The sequence below is a fragment of the Corvus moneduloides genome, chromosome 6 (assembly GCF_009650955.1).
Source record: "Corvus moneduloides isolate bCorMon1 chromosome 6, bCorMon1.pri, whole genome shotgun sequence".
Lineage (NCBI taxonomy): Eukaryota > Metazoa > Chordata > Aves > Passeriformes > Corvidae > Corvus > Corvus moneduloides.
The window spans coordinates 44,816,334-44,831,313 of NC_045481.1; the positions used below are offsets into that span (position 1 = coordinate 44,816,334).

Consider the following 14,980-nt stretch of genomic DNA (forward strand, 5'->3'; position numbering starts at 1 on the left):
GCTTTTGCTGCCTGTATGGCCATGCCAGAAAGCCTGTTGACAGAACAAGACAAAAGGCAAATGTTTGTACCAAGAAAAATTTTGACATTTGGTCTGCTGCTGAATCCTCAAAGGTGGATTCACAAGATCAGAACATTAAAAGTGTAAGTCAAACCACGCAGAAGAAAGAGCAGAGGCCAAAGGAGAGCCTGTGGCACTCTGCAAAGATGCCTTAAATCTCATTTGCTGGCAATGGTAAGTTTGCATTTATGCAGCATTTCATAAACCTTAAATTAGTAAGGCTTTAACAAGCTGGAAAACACTAACCCTCTTCCACTGCAGGGGCACAAGATGCTGAAACACTCAGCCAAAGGTCTCGCAGCAAGTCAGTACAAGCACCACCTACTTTTGTCCCCTGGGGATCTACTTTATGCTGGAAGATTTCCCCAGTGCAGCTGTGCCAGAAACACCCACTAGCAGAGGAACACCTCATACTGAAGGAAGGAAGAGTGATGGTGCTCTCAGGGTTACACAAGTGCTCTGAGCAAATGACCTTCCTGGCCCTCGCACGGGCTGAGGGACACGACTTCTTCCACACTCCCAACCCTCCCAACTCCTAGACCTGGCCTGAGCCCCACGTCTGACCATCTCCCAGCAGTTCACCTAATGTCTCAATTTAATAATCTGTAAAGCTAAGCAGGGAACAACACTGCCCTTCACAAGAGCTCTTCAACTTTGTAGAACTGGGTGGTGCAAACTTTAATCCTTCTCTACAGGGAAGGTACTTATGTTTTACTGCTTCACAAGATGCTCTAGAAAGTTGATGCAAAATACAGCGTCACCCTAGGGGAGACAATTCAAGGCTGGACCTTATTAAAACCCTGCTAAATACAACCATCCTATGAGAAAAAAACAACAAAACAAAACAAAACCCCCCCAAAAAAACCACCCAAAACCAAACAAAAAAAATCCCCACCAAACCAAAACCCCCAAACCCAGGAGTTTTGCAATTACTCCTCTGGGACAATCTTCAGAAAGTTCTGGTTCTGACCTCTGTCACCTCCAAGATTCCCCAGGGAATCTGGCATTAATTGCTCATTCTTCTGCACCCAACATTTCTGAATCACTAAGGTAACATCATACCTTCGGCTCGTCTTTGCCATTTTTAAGTAGGAATTCAGCAGGGCAATGTACATTTCTTGTACTTTTTTTCTAGTTTGGACTAGTAGAAATTTCCAAAGCACAGCACAGCTTTTAAGAGTAACTTCCAATCTAAGCATAAATTCACAGGCACAAGATTACCCAGCTGCAGTCATTTCTAGACATGCTGTCAAGGCAGTGACAAGCTGGGCATTAAAAATTTGCTTAAGTTGACACTATTTTTGCGGGAGCTGTGCAAACAAACCCAAACAATTCTCTTTTTAATGCTCATGACAAATATTTCACTTGCATTTTATCAAAGACACATTTCTGTGCTTCCAGTCCAGGTCCTGCTTCATGTTGCTACATGCAGGGAGTAGTGGCTCTACACTCAGCTGCTGGTTGCAGCTTCTCTTTTAAGCATTTTTACTGATTTGATTTAATAATATGCCACCCATTAATATTCTGATCTGACAACAGACTTGTGTCGTTCTATTATTTCCAGTGAGGATGAATCTGCACCAGAAAACCGAGAGTTCAGAAACAGATACAACGGGAGAGAACAGGGAATATGTCGAGTATCCTATGCTGCTGTATGACAACACCATTTATCAGTGGAAAGCACAGAACTGTTTTTCAAAAAAGGAAACACAACTGCTTTGCCTTCCAACAAAGAAGCCTGACACCTGCCAAATTACCAATTCATTAACTGGTTCACAGATGTTCATCTCAAAACCATTTAAGAACACAGGGTCCAGGTAAATTCATATACTGCTCCACACTGAAGTCCCTCTAGCGGCACTGGATGTCACCCATCCACATGCCACAGGCAAAGTGGATGACATCTACACTGCCACAAAGATGCACAGCTCCCACTTCTATACAGTGCTAACAAGAACAGGACCATATGTCAGGCTGGATAGCAAATTATAGGGAATATTCCTTCCTAACCCCAGATCTGCATACACACACAGGCACATCAAGTACCTCCTAAGAAAGGATTTTCTGTATCACCTCAGACAATGATTCAGTGTCATGCCTCCAGATGTGGCCAAGGTGAGTAGGTCTTCTTGTTTACACACAAGACACAGAAACCTGACTACTGTAGGCATGCAGCTGGAGCCATGAGAGTTAACATCACTGCTACCTCACAGGGTCAGAGTGAAGAAAAGTAAAGCCAAGAAAAAACAAAGGAACACAGAAGGATTCACTAAAAACAGTGTTAAAATTAAAGAAACATTTTTATTTATATCTCACCTCACTGGAGAAGGCAATTACATCACTTGAATTGGTCACAGGTAGCACAGAATTTGGATGAGACAAACAGCCATTGTTTCTGCGTTAGGAAACACTCACATGACAAGAGCAGTGAGGACCAGAAGGTAAATTAGAGGACTGACCATCCACCCTGTTTGAGCACAATTGTAAAACACTATAAGTGCTGTCTAAGGGAAGCGAGACCTGAAACCAAACCAGATCTTTCATCACAGACACTGCCAAAATTGCTGCATGGAGTTTGTTAACTCTGATTATCTGATAAAACAAAGATGCATTCTGAGATGTTTTCAAGAGGCATGGGGTTTGAGTGGGGACCTTGCTCTGGTAGATCTGTATTAACTGCTGGGCCTTAAACAGATGGACTGGCTATAGGAATGGAAGGTGACAGCAGGGTAGCTGGGCCCACAGCCTCAAGGCTTGAACCAGCCTGATAAGGAGAAACCCCAGGGAAGACGAACAAAAACCAGATCTGCTCTCCTAAAGACAGATCTCACGTGACTTCTCTCCAAGGACGCAGCTTTTGTGCCTAGGGCCTCTCCAGTGCTTCACCTGCTACGTGAGAGCAATAGGGTTTTCAAAATAAGACTAAAATATTAATATATACGACAAAAAGGAGGCCAGTTTTACATTAGATGCAATTACCTAGGTTCTAATGATGTGCTTCCTGGAAAGTTTCTTCTTGCCGGAAATTTTCCAAAAAAAGTTTGATATTTTAACAAGGAATAAAACCAGATCCATAGCTAGGAGAAAAATGCACTCTGTCTTTGCCACCCATTTTACAAATCATGACGTTTTACTTTTAAACACATAAAATCATCTCACCAATAAATTTAAAAAGCACATGATCCAAAGTATCATATAATCATGAACCAGCGGGCAACATAACTAAAAATAAACCAACGCAATATTTGATCTAAGAAAAAATGCACCTTTTTTTCAGCTGGAAAGTAATTTTAAGTCCAGTGAAGAACTCAAAGGCAACTCAGATGAAAAAATGGCAAAATATAATCTGAGCAATCCCTTGTCTTTCTAAACTAAGAGCTCTTCTCAAGGGGATTTATAAAGGTAAAAATGAAGCAAAGTCAGTTCAAATTAAGAAGCAGAAGAAAATTTACTGTAAAAATAAAATCTAGGATGGGAATAGCATCAGGCAAATTTTACAGCTGTGAGTGGATGGTAGGTGACATCTACAAGGTGGCCTTAAATGTTATACTGAAGTCACTAGAGGCAGGGAAAGATGAAAAAGAGCCCCGTGTGTTCTTACAATGGCTCACAAGAGGCTCCTGAAGCAAAGCAAGGTGACAGAAATACCTACGCCACCTGCAAATGCAAGAGGACATTAGAGGCCATCACAGGTGAAGTCAGTCAGACAATAAAGGTGACAAGGGAAACACACAGCACCCCAGACAGAAGCCAGAACACAGACAAGATGTAAAATGACAATAATGAAATCACCATGATCAAGATGTCCCAATAGTCGGAATCAAGAGAAGGAAATGAACAGCTGGAATAGATTTCTCTACAAAGTTAGCTATTCATTTGTCCACCTATGAAAAACCCCATTGAGTGACACCGACCATCAGTTTTAAGCTAAGAAGTTTACCATTTAGAAAACTACAAATAAATCAAATATTACAGAATCTCTTATCTCCTTAGTCTGCTTGGTGACCTCTTAAAAACTGTTTTCGTGGTCTTGCTGAAGAGCACATTTCTTTTTCTGCTTCTCCTCCCTTCTACTAGAAATGGGAACAGCACTGACATACTGCTCCCCTTATTTCCTGCCTGTCCACTGTTGCTCTCATTTTTACATTAGCACTTATGCAAAAACCACTGCAAACCATGCACAGGCTAGGCTTTAAAAAAATAACCCTATTTGTCAGCCTTTTAATTCCTCTGTTAATCAAAGGAACAGAAAAACCACTCACACAACTGGGTTTCCATAAGTAATGGAAAGAGCAATGCAAAGAATCTATAGACCCATTCTTTAAAAACTATGAACAGGGAAAAGAAGACTATGAAAAAGGCTGCCCTTGCTAGTTTTTTGAAGGTAGAAAAAACTGTGGAACAAAAGGTCTGAGGAGAATATAAGAAGCAGCTTTCAAAAAAACACCACTGTGTTAGGAGAAAAAAAAGGGGAAGGGGTGGAAGAAAAAGGGTGAGGAGAAAAAGAAAAAAAAAAGAGTAAAATAAAACAAAAAAGGGGTGAAAAAGAGAAAAAAAGCCAATCCAATAGCTTGAGTGCTAGGACCTTTAACACTGCCAACTCACAAACCTGTCAAACATTTTCCTCCCATCTACTACGTTTCTTTCTTCAATACTACAGTCCTTCTGAAAAGGGGAGGCAGAAGAAAAATGATTGCACTAAATTTACATAACTGCACAACAAGGGAGATTTATCAGCATTTTTTAACAGCCAAATCAGCCAAACAAATTGTCTGCAGAACTGCAACAGTAACCTATTGGAGCTCTTACCATCGGCAACATCACAAGTGTGTTGGGAGAATCAAATCTTTTATTATAAAAATCAATCACAATTCCCATTCTGTTCCTCGATCCCTTAAAAAAAAAAAAAAAAAAGCCACAAAAACCTGAGTGCTGCTAATTTAGCCTTCTCACTAAAGAATGAATACCAGATAAAAAGGGAGCCGACAGCTGGCCCAGAGCCAAAAAGAAAGCTTTCAGGCACAAAAATTGCCGAGAACAATGTTCTGCGCTCAGAATTTTTTTACATGCAACTCTGTACAGACAAGACAGGCATATCTGGCAACATGGCTAAGAATATACATTTATGATGGAGTACACTGCCTTTTAAAAGGAGAAATAAATTAGAGATTAACGCCTTTTATGCAAGCTGCAAGGAGAAGAATTCCTGGAGCAATTCAATTCAGCTCAAGGAACAAGGCTTCTTTCAAAAAGTCACCCTTTAACTGGGAAGGGCGCTTCTTTGCAGGGAGTCTGAACTGAGAAATACGCAGCTCCTTGCTTTCTATTTATAGTCATTCAGGCAGTGAATAGCCTCATTCCAAATGCCACAAGGCATACTCACAACCTTTTATTCCAGAGACCTGATTTGTGTTTCATTTCAAAAAGTCCAGCCTGATGAGGAGGGGAAAAAAAAAAAAAAAAAAAAAGAGGGAGGGAGGGAGAAAAACGGCAACGCGTCCTGCAACAGAAACACTTTTTCCCCCCAACTTGTCCTTTATGAAGCTGGTGCTGGAGAGTGTGGAAAAGAGGGTGGGTTTTTATTTAGAAACTTCCCTATGGGAAGGGAAAGAAAGTGCGAGCTTTGAAAGTGGATGCATTTTTACTCATTTAACACTGAGTGCCAGTTGCCCTGCAATTTAAGCAAGTCTGGGGGAAGGAGAAAAAGGAGTGAGGGGTGAAAGCATTTCAATTACTTGGCTTTGAAGGACCCTTCTGAATGAGAAAGAGACAGAAAACACTTGTCAAATGCAAGTTCAAGTGAAAGCCACTTCTGCCAATGAAGTGTGCAGATGGCTGTGGGGGTTCCGCTGAACCCTAACTGGGCCTCTATTATGTCTTTATTGCTCACAAAAAGGCAAGGTTCACCTTCAGTTTAGAATAAGTTAGCATCCTTTCCCACAGAATGACTCTGGTCAATCAAGCCAAGCAAAGGAAGTCTTCCTTTGAGTGACTGCTATCCCATCAGTGCACTGAAGAATTTTTAGAAAGGATAAATAGACACAAAAACCTTTGGTCTCATCCACACTACCGACATTTATCAGAAAAATTTCCCACCACTGCAGGCAATCTTGGGAGAACTGGGGTAGGCTGGTGGTGGCTGTCATGTATGTCTGTTAGATTTCTCTCTCGTTAGGCCTGGATGATATGAGTCTAAAAACGGCACTGCCAGCTTTCAAAATTTCAGTAATAAGATGTGGCATGAAAAGCAAGTTCCACACCTTTATTTGTAGTGTGAGTTCTTCAGAAGCATGGGAACCTCACCAGGCCAGCCCGGCATGGCAAGTTTCCTGTTTCTTACAGCATCCAGGTTTCACATGTTTCATAACCAAAAATTGCAGGAATTCGTGCTGATAGGCACCTGTGGTACCATCACCTGCCCTCCCAGCACTGCTCAAGACAATCCAGATGGAACAGTCCAATATGATGCTCTGCAGTGCTGGGAAATACCATCACTAATGCAGATGCCTTAAAAAAAATGACCCAACAAAGCTGAAATAGGAGGCTGGAATTTGTGTTTGTGGCACAAAACTCTGTAGTCTTCATTTGAAAAGCTCACACCTAAGGTCACTAAACGCCAAGGAAGGGTTCACACAAGAGCAGGGGGAGGACTTTTTCCCAGCAAAAAGTTAGTTCGCAAAATACGGTGACAAACCAACCTACCCAATAGGGCAAACTCTGCATATTGGCACCACTATCTCCAAAACACAGAGAAACAAGTGTCCTTCAACACTGCTGTAAGACAGTATTCATGGGATCACAACTGCTGGGCAGCAAAAATCACCTTCCCTCTAGGTTAGAGGCAAGCTGTGTAAGGCAAATTCACCATTATTCTTAGGAAAATACAGAAGAAAGTAGGAAAATTAAATCATAAAAGGTAACAAGGTATTCAAAGGAAATCACTCATAGCTATTGGCAAACAATACAGCAAGCAACTTCGAGAAGGTTACCAAGTTAAAACCTCTCAAGTATCCTACCTGCTAGTCTGACAAACTCAAAGTTACTCCAACTTCCACAGAAGCCAACTTTTTCTCAGCAATTGGAAAAAGACACGCTTACTCTGTGCCAGAATATACATCAGGTTCTCTTAAAGGGGGCTCATTTCCACACTTCATAGGTACAGAAGCCTTTGTACCACTACATACAAAATCCCTCTTTTAAATACAGGAAGCTGATCCCAGCCATGGAAGTAAAGCAGAATTCTCTCCCTAGCAAGAGGAAAAGGAAAAGAAGATATCAGATAGCCTAAAATAATTCTTCAGGGAGAAAGGAGAGCCCCAAAAATGTAAAACTCAAATAATTCTTCAACTTTGTAGTTTAATACATCCTCAGGATTTCCTCTATAAATACAGCAAAAGCTGCACATACAGAAGTAATTCCTGAGCACTCCACAAAGACCAAATTTAGAAGCTGCCTGTCAGTTGCTTCTTTTTTAAGTTGTCCCTTTAAAAGAGTAGTACAAAACAAAAGAGTTTCTGGATAAATCCACAAGATTTAGAGGTTTTTATGGCAATGCAGCAGCTCTAATAAATCACAAATAGTTATAGATCAATGTAAGTTCATAGCGGTACAAATTTGAGCTTGGAAAGACTCAAAGGAGTATTTAAACTGGCAGCAGCCAATATCTGTGTATTTTTTCACTTCGAAGCTATTGGATACAGTACCAAACAGGGCATATAAAAGTTTAGGAGAATCCCTGATCAAACCATCCTGTGGAGGGATCTCATTCAATCAAACCATTATTTGAGTTTTCTACTAGTGCATTAAGTGATGTGACTAACACAGGCCACATCATCTCCTGTATCATCTAGGTGAGACGAGAAGTCCCTGCTACAAATGCTTCTACACAATGGGGTTTTGCTGCAAGCCTGGTTTTGCTCTACTTCTTTACAGATGAGAATTTCTGGTTACTTATGATGCTGAAGACAAGGTCAACTAATATGAACCTTGCACTTGGAACAGAGAAACAGAACTCCTTGATGTTTTTCAGTTCATGAAAATTGGGCAAGGGGGAAAGAGAGAAGGCTAATCCAGTACTCAGCACAACCCCTAAGAAAAAATTCTCTTTACTACAGAAGAGATTCGCCTTTATTGTAGAAAATCCATTTATGCTCAACAGTAGCCCAGACAACAGTCTTCACTTCAGACATGTAACTGCCTTTTCCATACGTACGGCCTAGGCTGTGAGGAAAAGAACTGGCACCTTGAATTTGATTTGTAGTTAGTTATCTGGGAAATCTCAGCTTAAAGAATTAAGAATGTGCTCATGGCACCTCATGCTGCCAAGGAGACACGGTACCTACCTTGAGGACTGAAGCCTCCACACCCCCTGTAGACAGGGCTGCTGCACTTCAGCCAAAAGGCGATAAAGACCAGACTAACTGAGGCTAGGTCATCATTCACCTGCAGAGGCACTCCCCATCCCATCCCATCCCACCCAGAACAGCAGAAAAAAATTTTCTCAAGACTGCTGAAGAATGGAAAGTTTTATATGTCTCCAAGAGCACTACTGAACACAGGATGGAACCAGCCACAGCTAGGATATGTTCCTTATAACAGACACTTTCTTCTTCAACACTGTCATACCTTTCACTTGCTCAGGGCTCAGATACAAGTTCACCTGGCAGCTAACACTGAAAGGGGACAGGAGGAAATGCACCTCCGTTAGGTTTATCTTCTTCCCTTCGGTCAATGAGTCTTTCTGCTCTGTGAACACTTCCTTTCTACTTAGCTTAGAGCAGAAAGGTGTGACCCTTCTGTTCTGATAAAGCATCTCATTCTGTGAAACTGGATCTGACTTTCAACAGCTCCCACACTTGGCAAAAGTCCTCTTAGAAGTAAACAAAGCTCATGTGGTGCAAGGTATAAAATAACATATTGAAATGCCTAACTAAGCAGTAAGCAAAACACAGACAAACTGATCTTGTAATTAGAAGAGTGGAGCTAGAAGGCTCTATGCTCCTGAACCTGATATGTGCATTGTTTGTTGGCAGGTAGAGGCTGGCTATATTTCTGTTTTCCAGAAAGAGGTAGTATCACATCAGGAAATCCTGAACCACAATTCAGGGTTTAGAAACATGTAACACACTCAGAAGAGTTTAAATTCACTAAAAGCCATTAAGATCTGAAATCACTCATCAGTCCGACCTGTTGAGTATTACAGACCATTGTATGTCATCTCAGCAGTCTGTTCCCCACTACGGGCTGGTGTGTACAAGGCTGGACAAACTGCAGCATCATTTCTATGATAGCAAATCAGTCAAGAAAGATCATTCCAAATATGCATGGCAGAAAACTCTTAATTGCAGAGGAAGTTGAGACTCCATTAACATCCCTGGGAGTCTGAACTGAGGTGCTTACTCCTGACCCCAAATCTGGTGATGAGGCTGATGTTGCAAGCAGAACACAGCCAACAGGCAGATGAGAGAGTGGGGATTCCTAAATAAGAGAGAATAAAAGACCCTCTTCCCCTGGCTGCCAAGTTTCCTTCTTCTTCCTGCAAGTGCACACCCCTGTGAGACCTCATATAATCTCGTAGAATTAGAATTTCTTTTTGTTGAAGATACAGCTCTCTTCCCTCCCAGAAAGTCTGTGTTCCATCCCAGCAAAGTCCCTCTGGGAAAAGCAAATAGAACTGATTTGTCATCAGTAGTAACAAAGTCTAAGAACTGTCAGAACCCTGTAACAACATTTTAAGGTATCCTTCCTCCAAATGACTCTTCCTGTCCATTCTACAATGGCTATGTGGCTCCTGGTAAAAATCTGGTCCCAAGCTCACTAGTACAGATTATTCCCCTCCAGAAGCTTAAAAGACAGCTCGTTATACACCAGGTTTTTGGACACTGCTACAAACAGAGCTCTCATGTGATAAAGTTTGCTAAGCAGCTCCTTTCAAGTGAAACAAAAAAATCCCCGTCCTCCTACAACAGCATTCATGCTTGCTGGTGCTTCAAGCTAAACACAGGGCAATACAGAGGCCTAACAGCTACCTCAGCTTAATAAGAACACAGTGGTATATAACACTCACAAACCACACAGACAATCTCCAACAAAAAACATACCCAGTGGCCATAAACATGCACACATGTCACTCCAACAACAACACAGCTTAATGCCAGTCAGGAGAGTAGTGCACTGCAAACAGAGAAACCAAAAGTGGCAGCATCCAAAGGAGCAGCCCAGGCTGCAGGAATACATTGCTGAACAGAGCTGTATCAACAGCAGGGGTGAACACATGGTTTGCCAGCCCAATTCTGACATGTGCTATTCAACATGAACATATTGTATGTCAACATCATGTGATGCGTATCACTTCAGATATGTAGCACTTGCAGCGGGAAACAATGTAATTTACAAATTTATCAGGAGTAAAAAGCATAGGATGTAGTAAAAAATACAGGAGATGCATATATATCTAATTCATCTAAGGATCACAGTGTAAGCTTCAATTAATAACATTTCTTTGCCACAGTTTTAAATTGAATTGGATCAAATGTCACTAAGAAGTTCCAAAAAAATCCCACTGAAATTAAGGCTCCCTCACAATTACAAATCAAAGTGATTTTATTAATGCACCTGCCTATTTAGACTGATCTGAGATTGTAGATCTGCTCTTTCAATTAAGGGGATACTGCATTCCTTACTTCTAGATCTATTTAACTTTTCTGTTCTCATATATTAATATAAATATGTGGTGTGAGGATTATTTACATTAAATAAGTATAAATAGGTCTTCTGAAACACATTTATATTTATAGAAAAACAATGCTTTGAGATTTTTATAGCTAATTAGCGTGTGGCAATAAGTTTAAATTAGTTGATCTCCCTATGAGATTTGCCTGTTTCAATAAACCAGTCAGAGTATCTTCCAAGTAGTTTATTACACTACATAGGTTTTTTTAATCCTTTGGTGAAAAATGCCAATGCAGAGAAACCACACACAAAAATGTATCAGTTATGAGAAAATGTCTCAAGTATAAAGTAAACACAGCATCTTTTAGGTAAAATGATTGGAAAATAAAGTGTAAGACATGAAGTATACTTGGACTTGTTTAGAAAACGCAGCCATAAGTTAATGATTATTTTTTCTCCCCAGTACAACTGACTTCCACAAATCCTACCCCTATATTTAAGTTACAAACTCTTACAAATATCCTTTTACATTATTTATGCAGAATGTGATCAACAACACACTAATTATAAAAATTGTTTCCTGAAATTTCAAGGACAGAGCACATAACTGCATCTTGGAAAGAAGTTTCAATGAGCTCCCTGATTGTCATCTGGTGCTGACTTACACTTTAAACTTAAAACACCTTATAAACTTGCAAAGAACTACTGTATGTGATGTGTTATTGTGTACATGACAGTTATGTGATTATGAATCTCCCACAAAAAAAACAAATGAAGGACATTTGTCAACAGAAGGGAAAGGGAAGAGGGGGATGAGGGGAAGCTGACAGAAGGGATAGTCCGACAAATACTTATTTCAAGAATATTGCACAAGCTCAACTAAAATGCATACGTAATAACAGGCACCTGAAAATTTCGTAATTGCTCATTATGCAACTATACCTTAGGCACTTTAAGCAAATACTGAAGAAATAATACATGGGAAAACCTGGCTTACCACAAATGTTTTGAAAGGAGAATTAGGAAACTATACACGTGGGCTTTTGCTTCTCTCTCTGCTGGAACCCTGTAATCCTTATTAATCTGCTGTTTGTTCCTGGAAAGTAACTTTTCTCTGTCAGTAAAATCCAAAATTCAGTTGGATTAATCCATGCCCCTTACTTGTAGCTGAAGCTGTGTGCACAGACACACGATTTTGACAGACACGACTCAAAATTTGCTATCTATTTTCTATTTGCCGTACACTTTGTCAAAGTAATTAAAAAAAATAAACTTAAAACCTGGGAACAATGTTACCACAGGGTGCCAAATTTGCAGCGAAAGCCCTGTAGGCTCCTGTCACGCAAAATTTTGACAAGCCTTGCCAAGTGGTTTCTTCAGGATGCAAACTGCTTGCTAAGTGACTGGGCCCTTTGTGTCGCAGTTGAATGCTGCAGATGGGAAGGTTAGAAAAGGGGTTTTGACAGGAAAGGGTAACTGCTGTTTTCACCCTGTGAAGTTCTCTGTGCACAAATAAAACACAGTCTCCTGGTACAGGACGGTGCTTGGTGTAGGCTCAACAGCTCTGCAGAGATTATTTTCTAATTGTGCAAGAGCGCACCCAAAAGTAACGTCACAGCGTGTTACCAGAACCGAACAAATCCACCCCTGAAACAAACCAGCCAACCCACCCAGAGGCATTCATAGCACATTTCAAACCCGAGGTCCAGGAAAAACAGGACAGATGCCTTCAGCCTATCAACTTTCCAAGCTGTACAAAGTTCATTCACTGTTTAGGAACTTTAAATTCGAACAGGCCTTCCCAGTGAGAATAAGATGACTCCCTGCAGATCTAAAATACCAGAAACCAGAGAAGAATACCAAGTAGAGATACACACAAATATGCACAACCTATATTCACTCTTGTGTTTTTTTCTATGTGGAAAGCAGTTGAAGGCATGCCATGTGATGAAAGCAATTGTCAATTACCATCTAACAGTGATTTGGGATCCCACCTTCAGCATAGACAAGGCAGCACCTTCTTTGCTTTCTGCAGCAGAGTGCAGCTGCAGAGTGCAACTTTCTGAACTGTGTAGGGGCAAAACACTTGGTTGAAGACTTCCTTCTTCAGGAGCACTCAGCATAAATCTGAATGTCATTTTAGGTGAAGCAAGAACTCCCTCCTTGCAGTGTAACAAGAGAGTAAACCACCCAAAACATTAGCTTTTTTTCTTTTTTTTCCTATTGCTACCTAATGAGCTACAAAATAGTTGGAGCTTACTATCTACCATCTCATTTATGCTGGTCTTAGGTGCTAACAGAAATGAAATTTATCCAGTAACAAACTTCAAGGTAGTGTTAGGTGCCTACTGGGAAAAAAGAAAAATCCCAATACCCAGCTGGGTCAACTATAGTATAAGATATACATATGTATCTTCAACTTGAAATCTGCCGATTTTTGTTTCTGACAAGCTGTGGATACCTACATACGCTTACAGAACAGATCACTGAGACACTGGCTGCTGCTACAGTGGCATGTTCTTGGCAACAAAACACAAGCATGGGAAAATGAGTTTATGCTGAATGACTTCAGCAGCAAGTGAAACTGGAAATGCCCCACCTCAAACACCATACAGTGAGGTTTTGTGCATATTAGGGCCAGTAGAGTTGCACAAAAGAAAATCTGAGTTAATAAAAAGCCCTTACATTGGTTTCTCTGGTTTTCCTAGACTTTGATGTCAAACCAAACAGTATCACTGGATTTGCTGCCTGACAGTGAAGCGAGACAGACTGAACAGATTGCTTAACTCCATAAAACACAAGGCACAACTTTGGCCCCAGCTATAAAAGGTGGCATCTGGAATGTTCCTTGTCCTGCAAGCTGAAAGGTAAGGGGAGACAGGATCTCTCTGGTAGTCAAACTCAGTATTAGCTATTGCCAAACACTGAAGTTAAATTTCTGGAGCTAGCAGACAGTCTAGTTTCCTCTCTTCCTTAGGGCAAAATCTTTAGAAAGCAGTCATTCCTCAAAATTTATTTATCTAAATTATTTATCAAAAAATGCTGCATACGCTACTGCCCCAAACAACATTAAAACTCAATTGATTTCACAGGCCAAAGTAGAAAATTTCCTCCTCAAATTCAGGTGCAGACTGCCTACATGGTTTTCAAAGCCATAGGTACATTAAAAATTACTTCCTGTCCACAAATCTGGACACCACATAATCATTAACATCCTGAAATATGGCTTTCCAGAGCCTCCATCCACTGGCTCCTGTACATGAACCTCACATTAAGCCTTCTGCATACAGCAATTTTAGATAGCAGTTCCAAGCACCACAGACAAGCCAAAACATCTTTTAAACAAATTTTACCTGAGTGTCCCAATTTGTTGCAAAAGCCTCAGGTAAAACCTGAGATTTCAAGCAGTTAAATTACACTTGGAGCAATGTAGACATAACAAACACAACATTTCTTGCAGAAGTTTTCTGAACCATATGAATGTACTTCCTTTTTTCTCAAAAATGTCTTGTTATGCTAAATATTTTAATATTAATGAAACAACAGACTCCTTCAAAAATGGGTACATGTACCCAACACAAGGCTGCAGATGAGAACTGCACTTGTTTTCTACAAATGCACCCGAGTATGGCTCTATTACTCACCTCGATTTTATCTGTTTTTGCATCTCCCCAGTAAAGCTTGTTTTTTTCAAGATCCAGTGCCAAGCCATTAGGCCACCCAAGGGATGTATTCACCAGAACTCGCCTTTCTGAGCCATCCAAATAAGCACATTCTATCTTTGGACTTTCACCCCAGTCTGTCCAATACATGTAGCTGTAAAAAAAAAAAAAAAAAAAAAAAAAAAGGGGGGGGAACAGTTAATGTATGCAACAGGCAAAACAAGTAAAGTGTTAAGATCTGTGCTGCTTTCTGCTTCCCCAACAGCAGCAAACAAGCCAACTCAAACTGTAATCAGTGAAGACAATATTAAGTTTGAGCAGTAAATAAATTAAACTATTGAAAATATGCAGTGGCCCAATTCTTTCATAGTTAGGATAACACTGAAGATGCAGAGAAAAGAAAATTCAACCAAACACCCAGAGTATAGGTTCATTGAAGAACACTATATTTATAAGTCACCTTTTGTGTACACAGTTATAAAAGGGATGAAGCAAGGGAAAAGCAGCCATTTTCTGAATATCTGACAAACAGTACACACATCATCCTGCAATTTGCACTTTCTCAGTTTCAGGAGACCACAAGCTGG

At 40.5% G+C, this 14,980-nt stretch overlaps 1 protein-coding gene across 2 annotated transcripts in view; it reads right to left on the reverse strand.

Annotated features, from left to right (window-relative positions):
• Positions 1–14,980, reverse strand: part of LRP5 (LDL receptor related protein 5) — a 135,652-nt gene that overhangs the window by 51,318 nt on the left and 69,354 nt on the right. For both annotated transcript variants that reach the window (XM_032113562.1, XM_032113563.1), the window contains one exon: positions 14,376–14,547. In XM_032113562.1, coding sequence (XP_031969453.1) covers positions 14,376–14,547 — 172 coding nt within the window. The remainder of the gene's footprint in view (positions 1–14,375; positions 14,548–14,980) is intronic.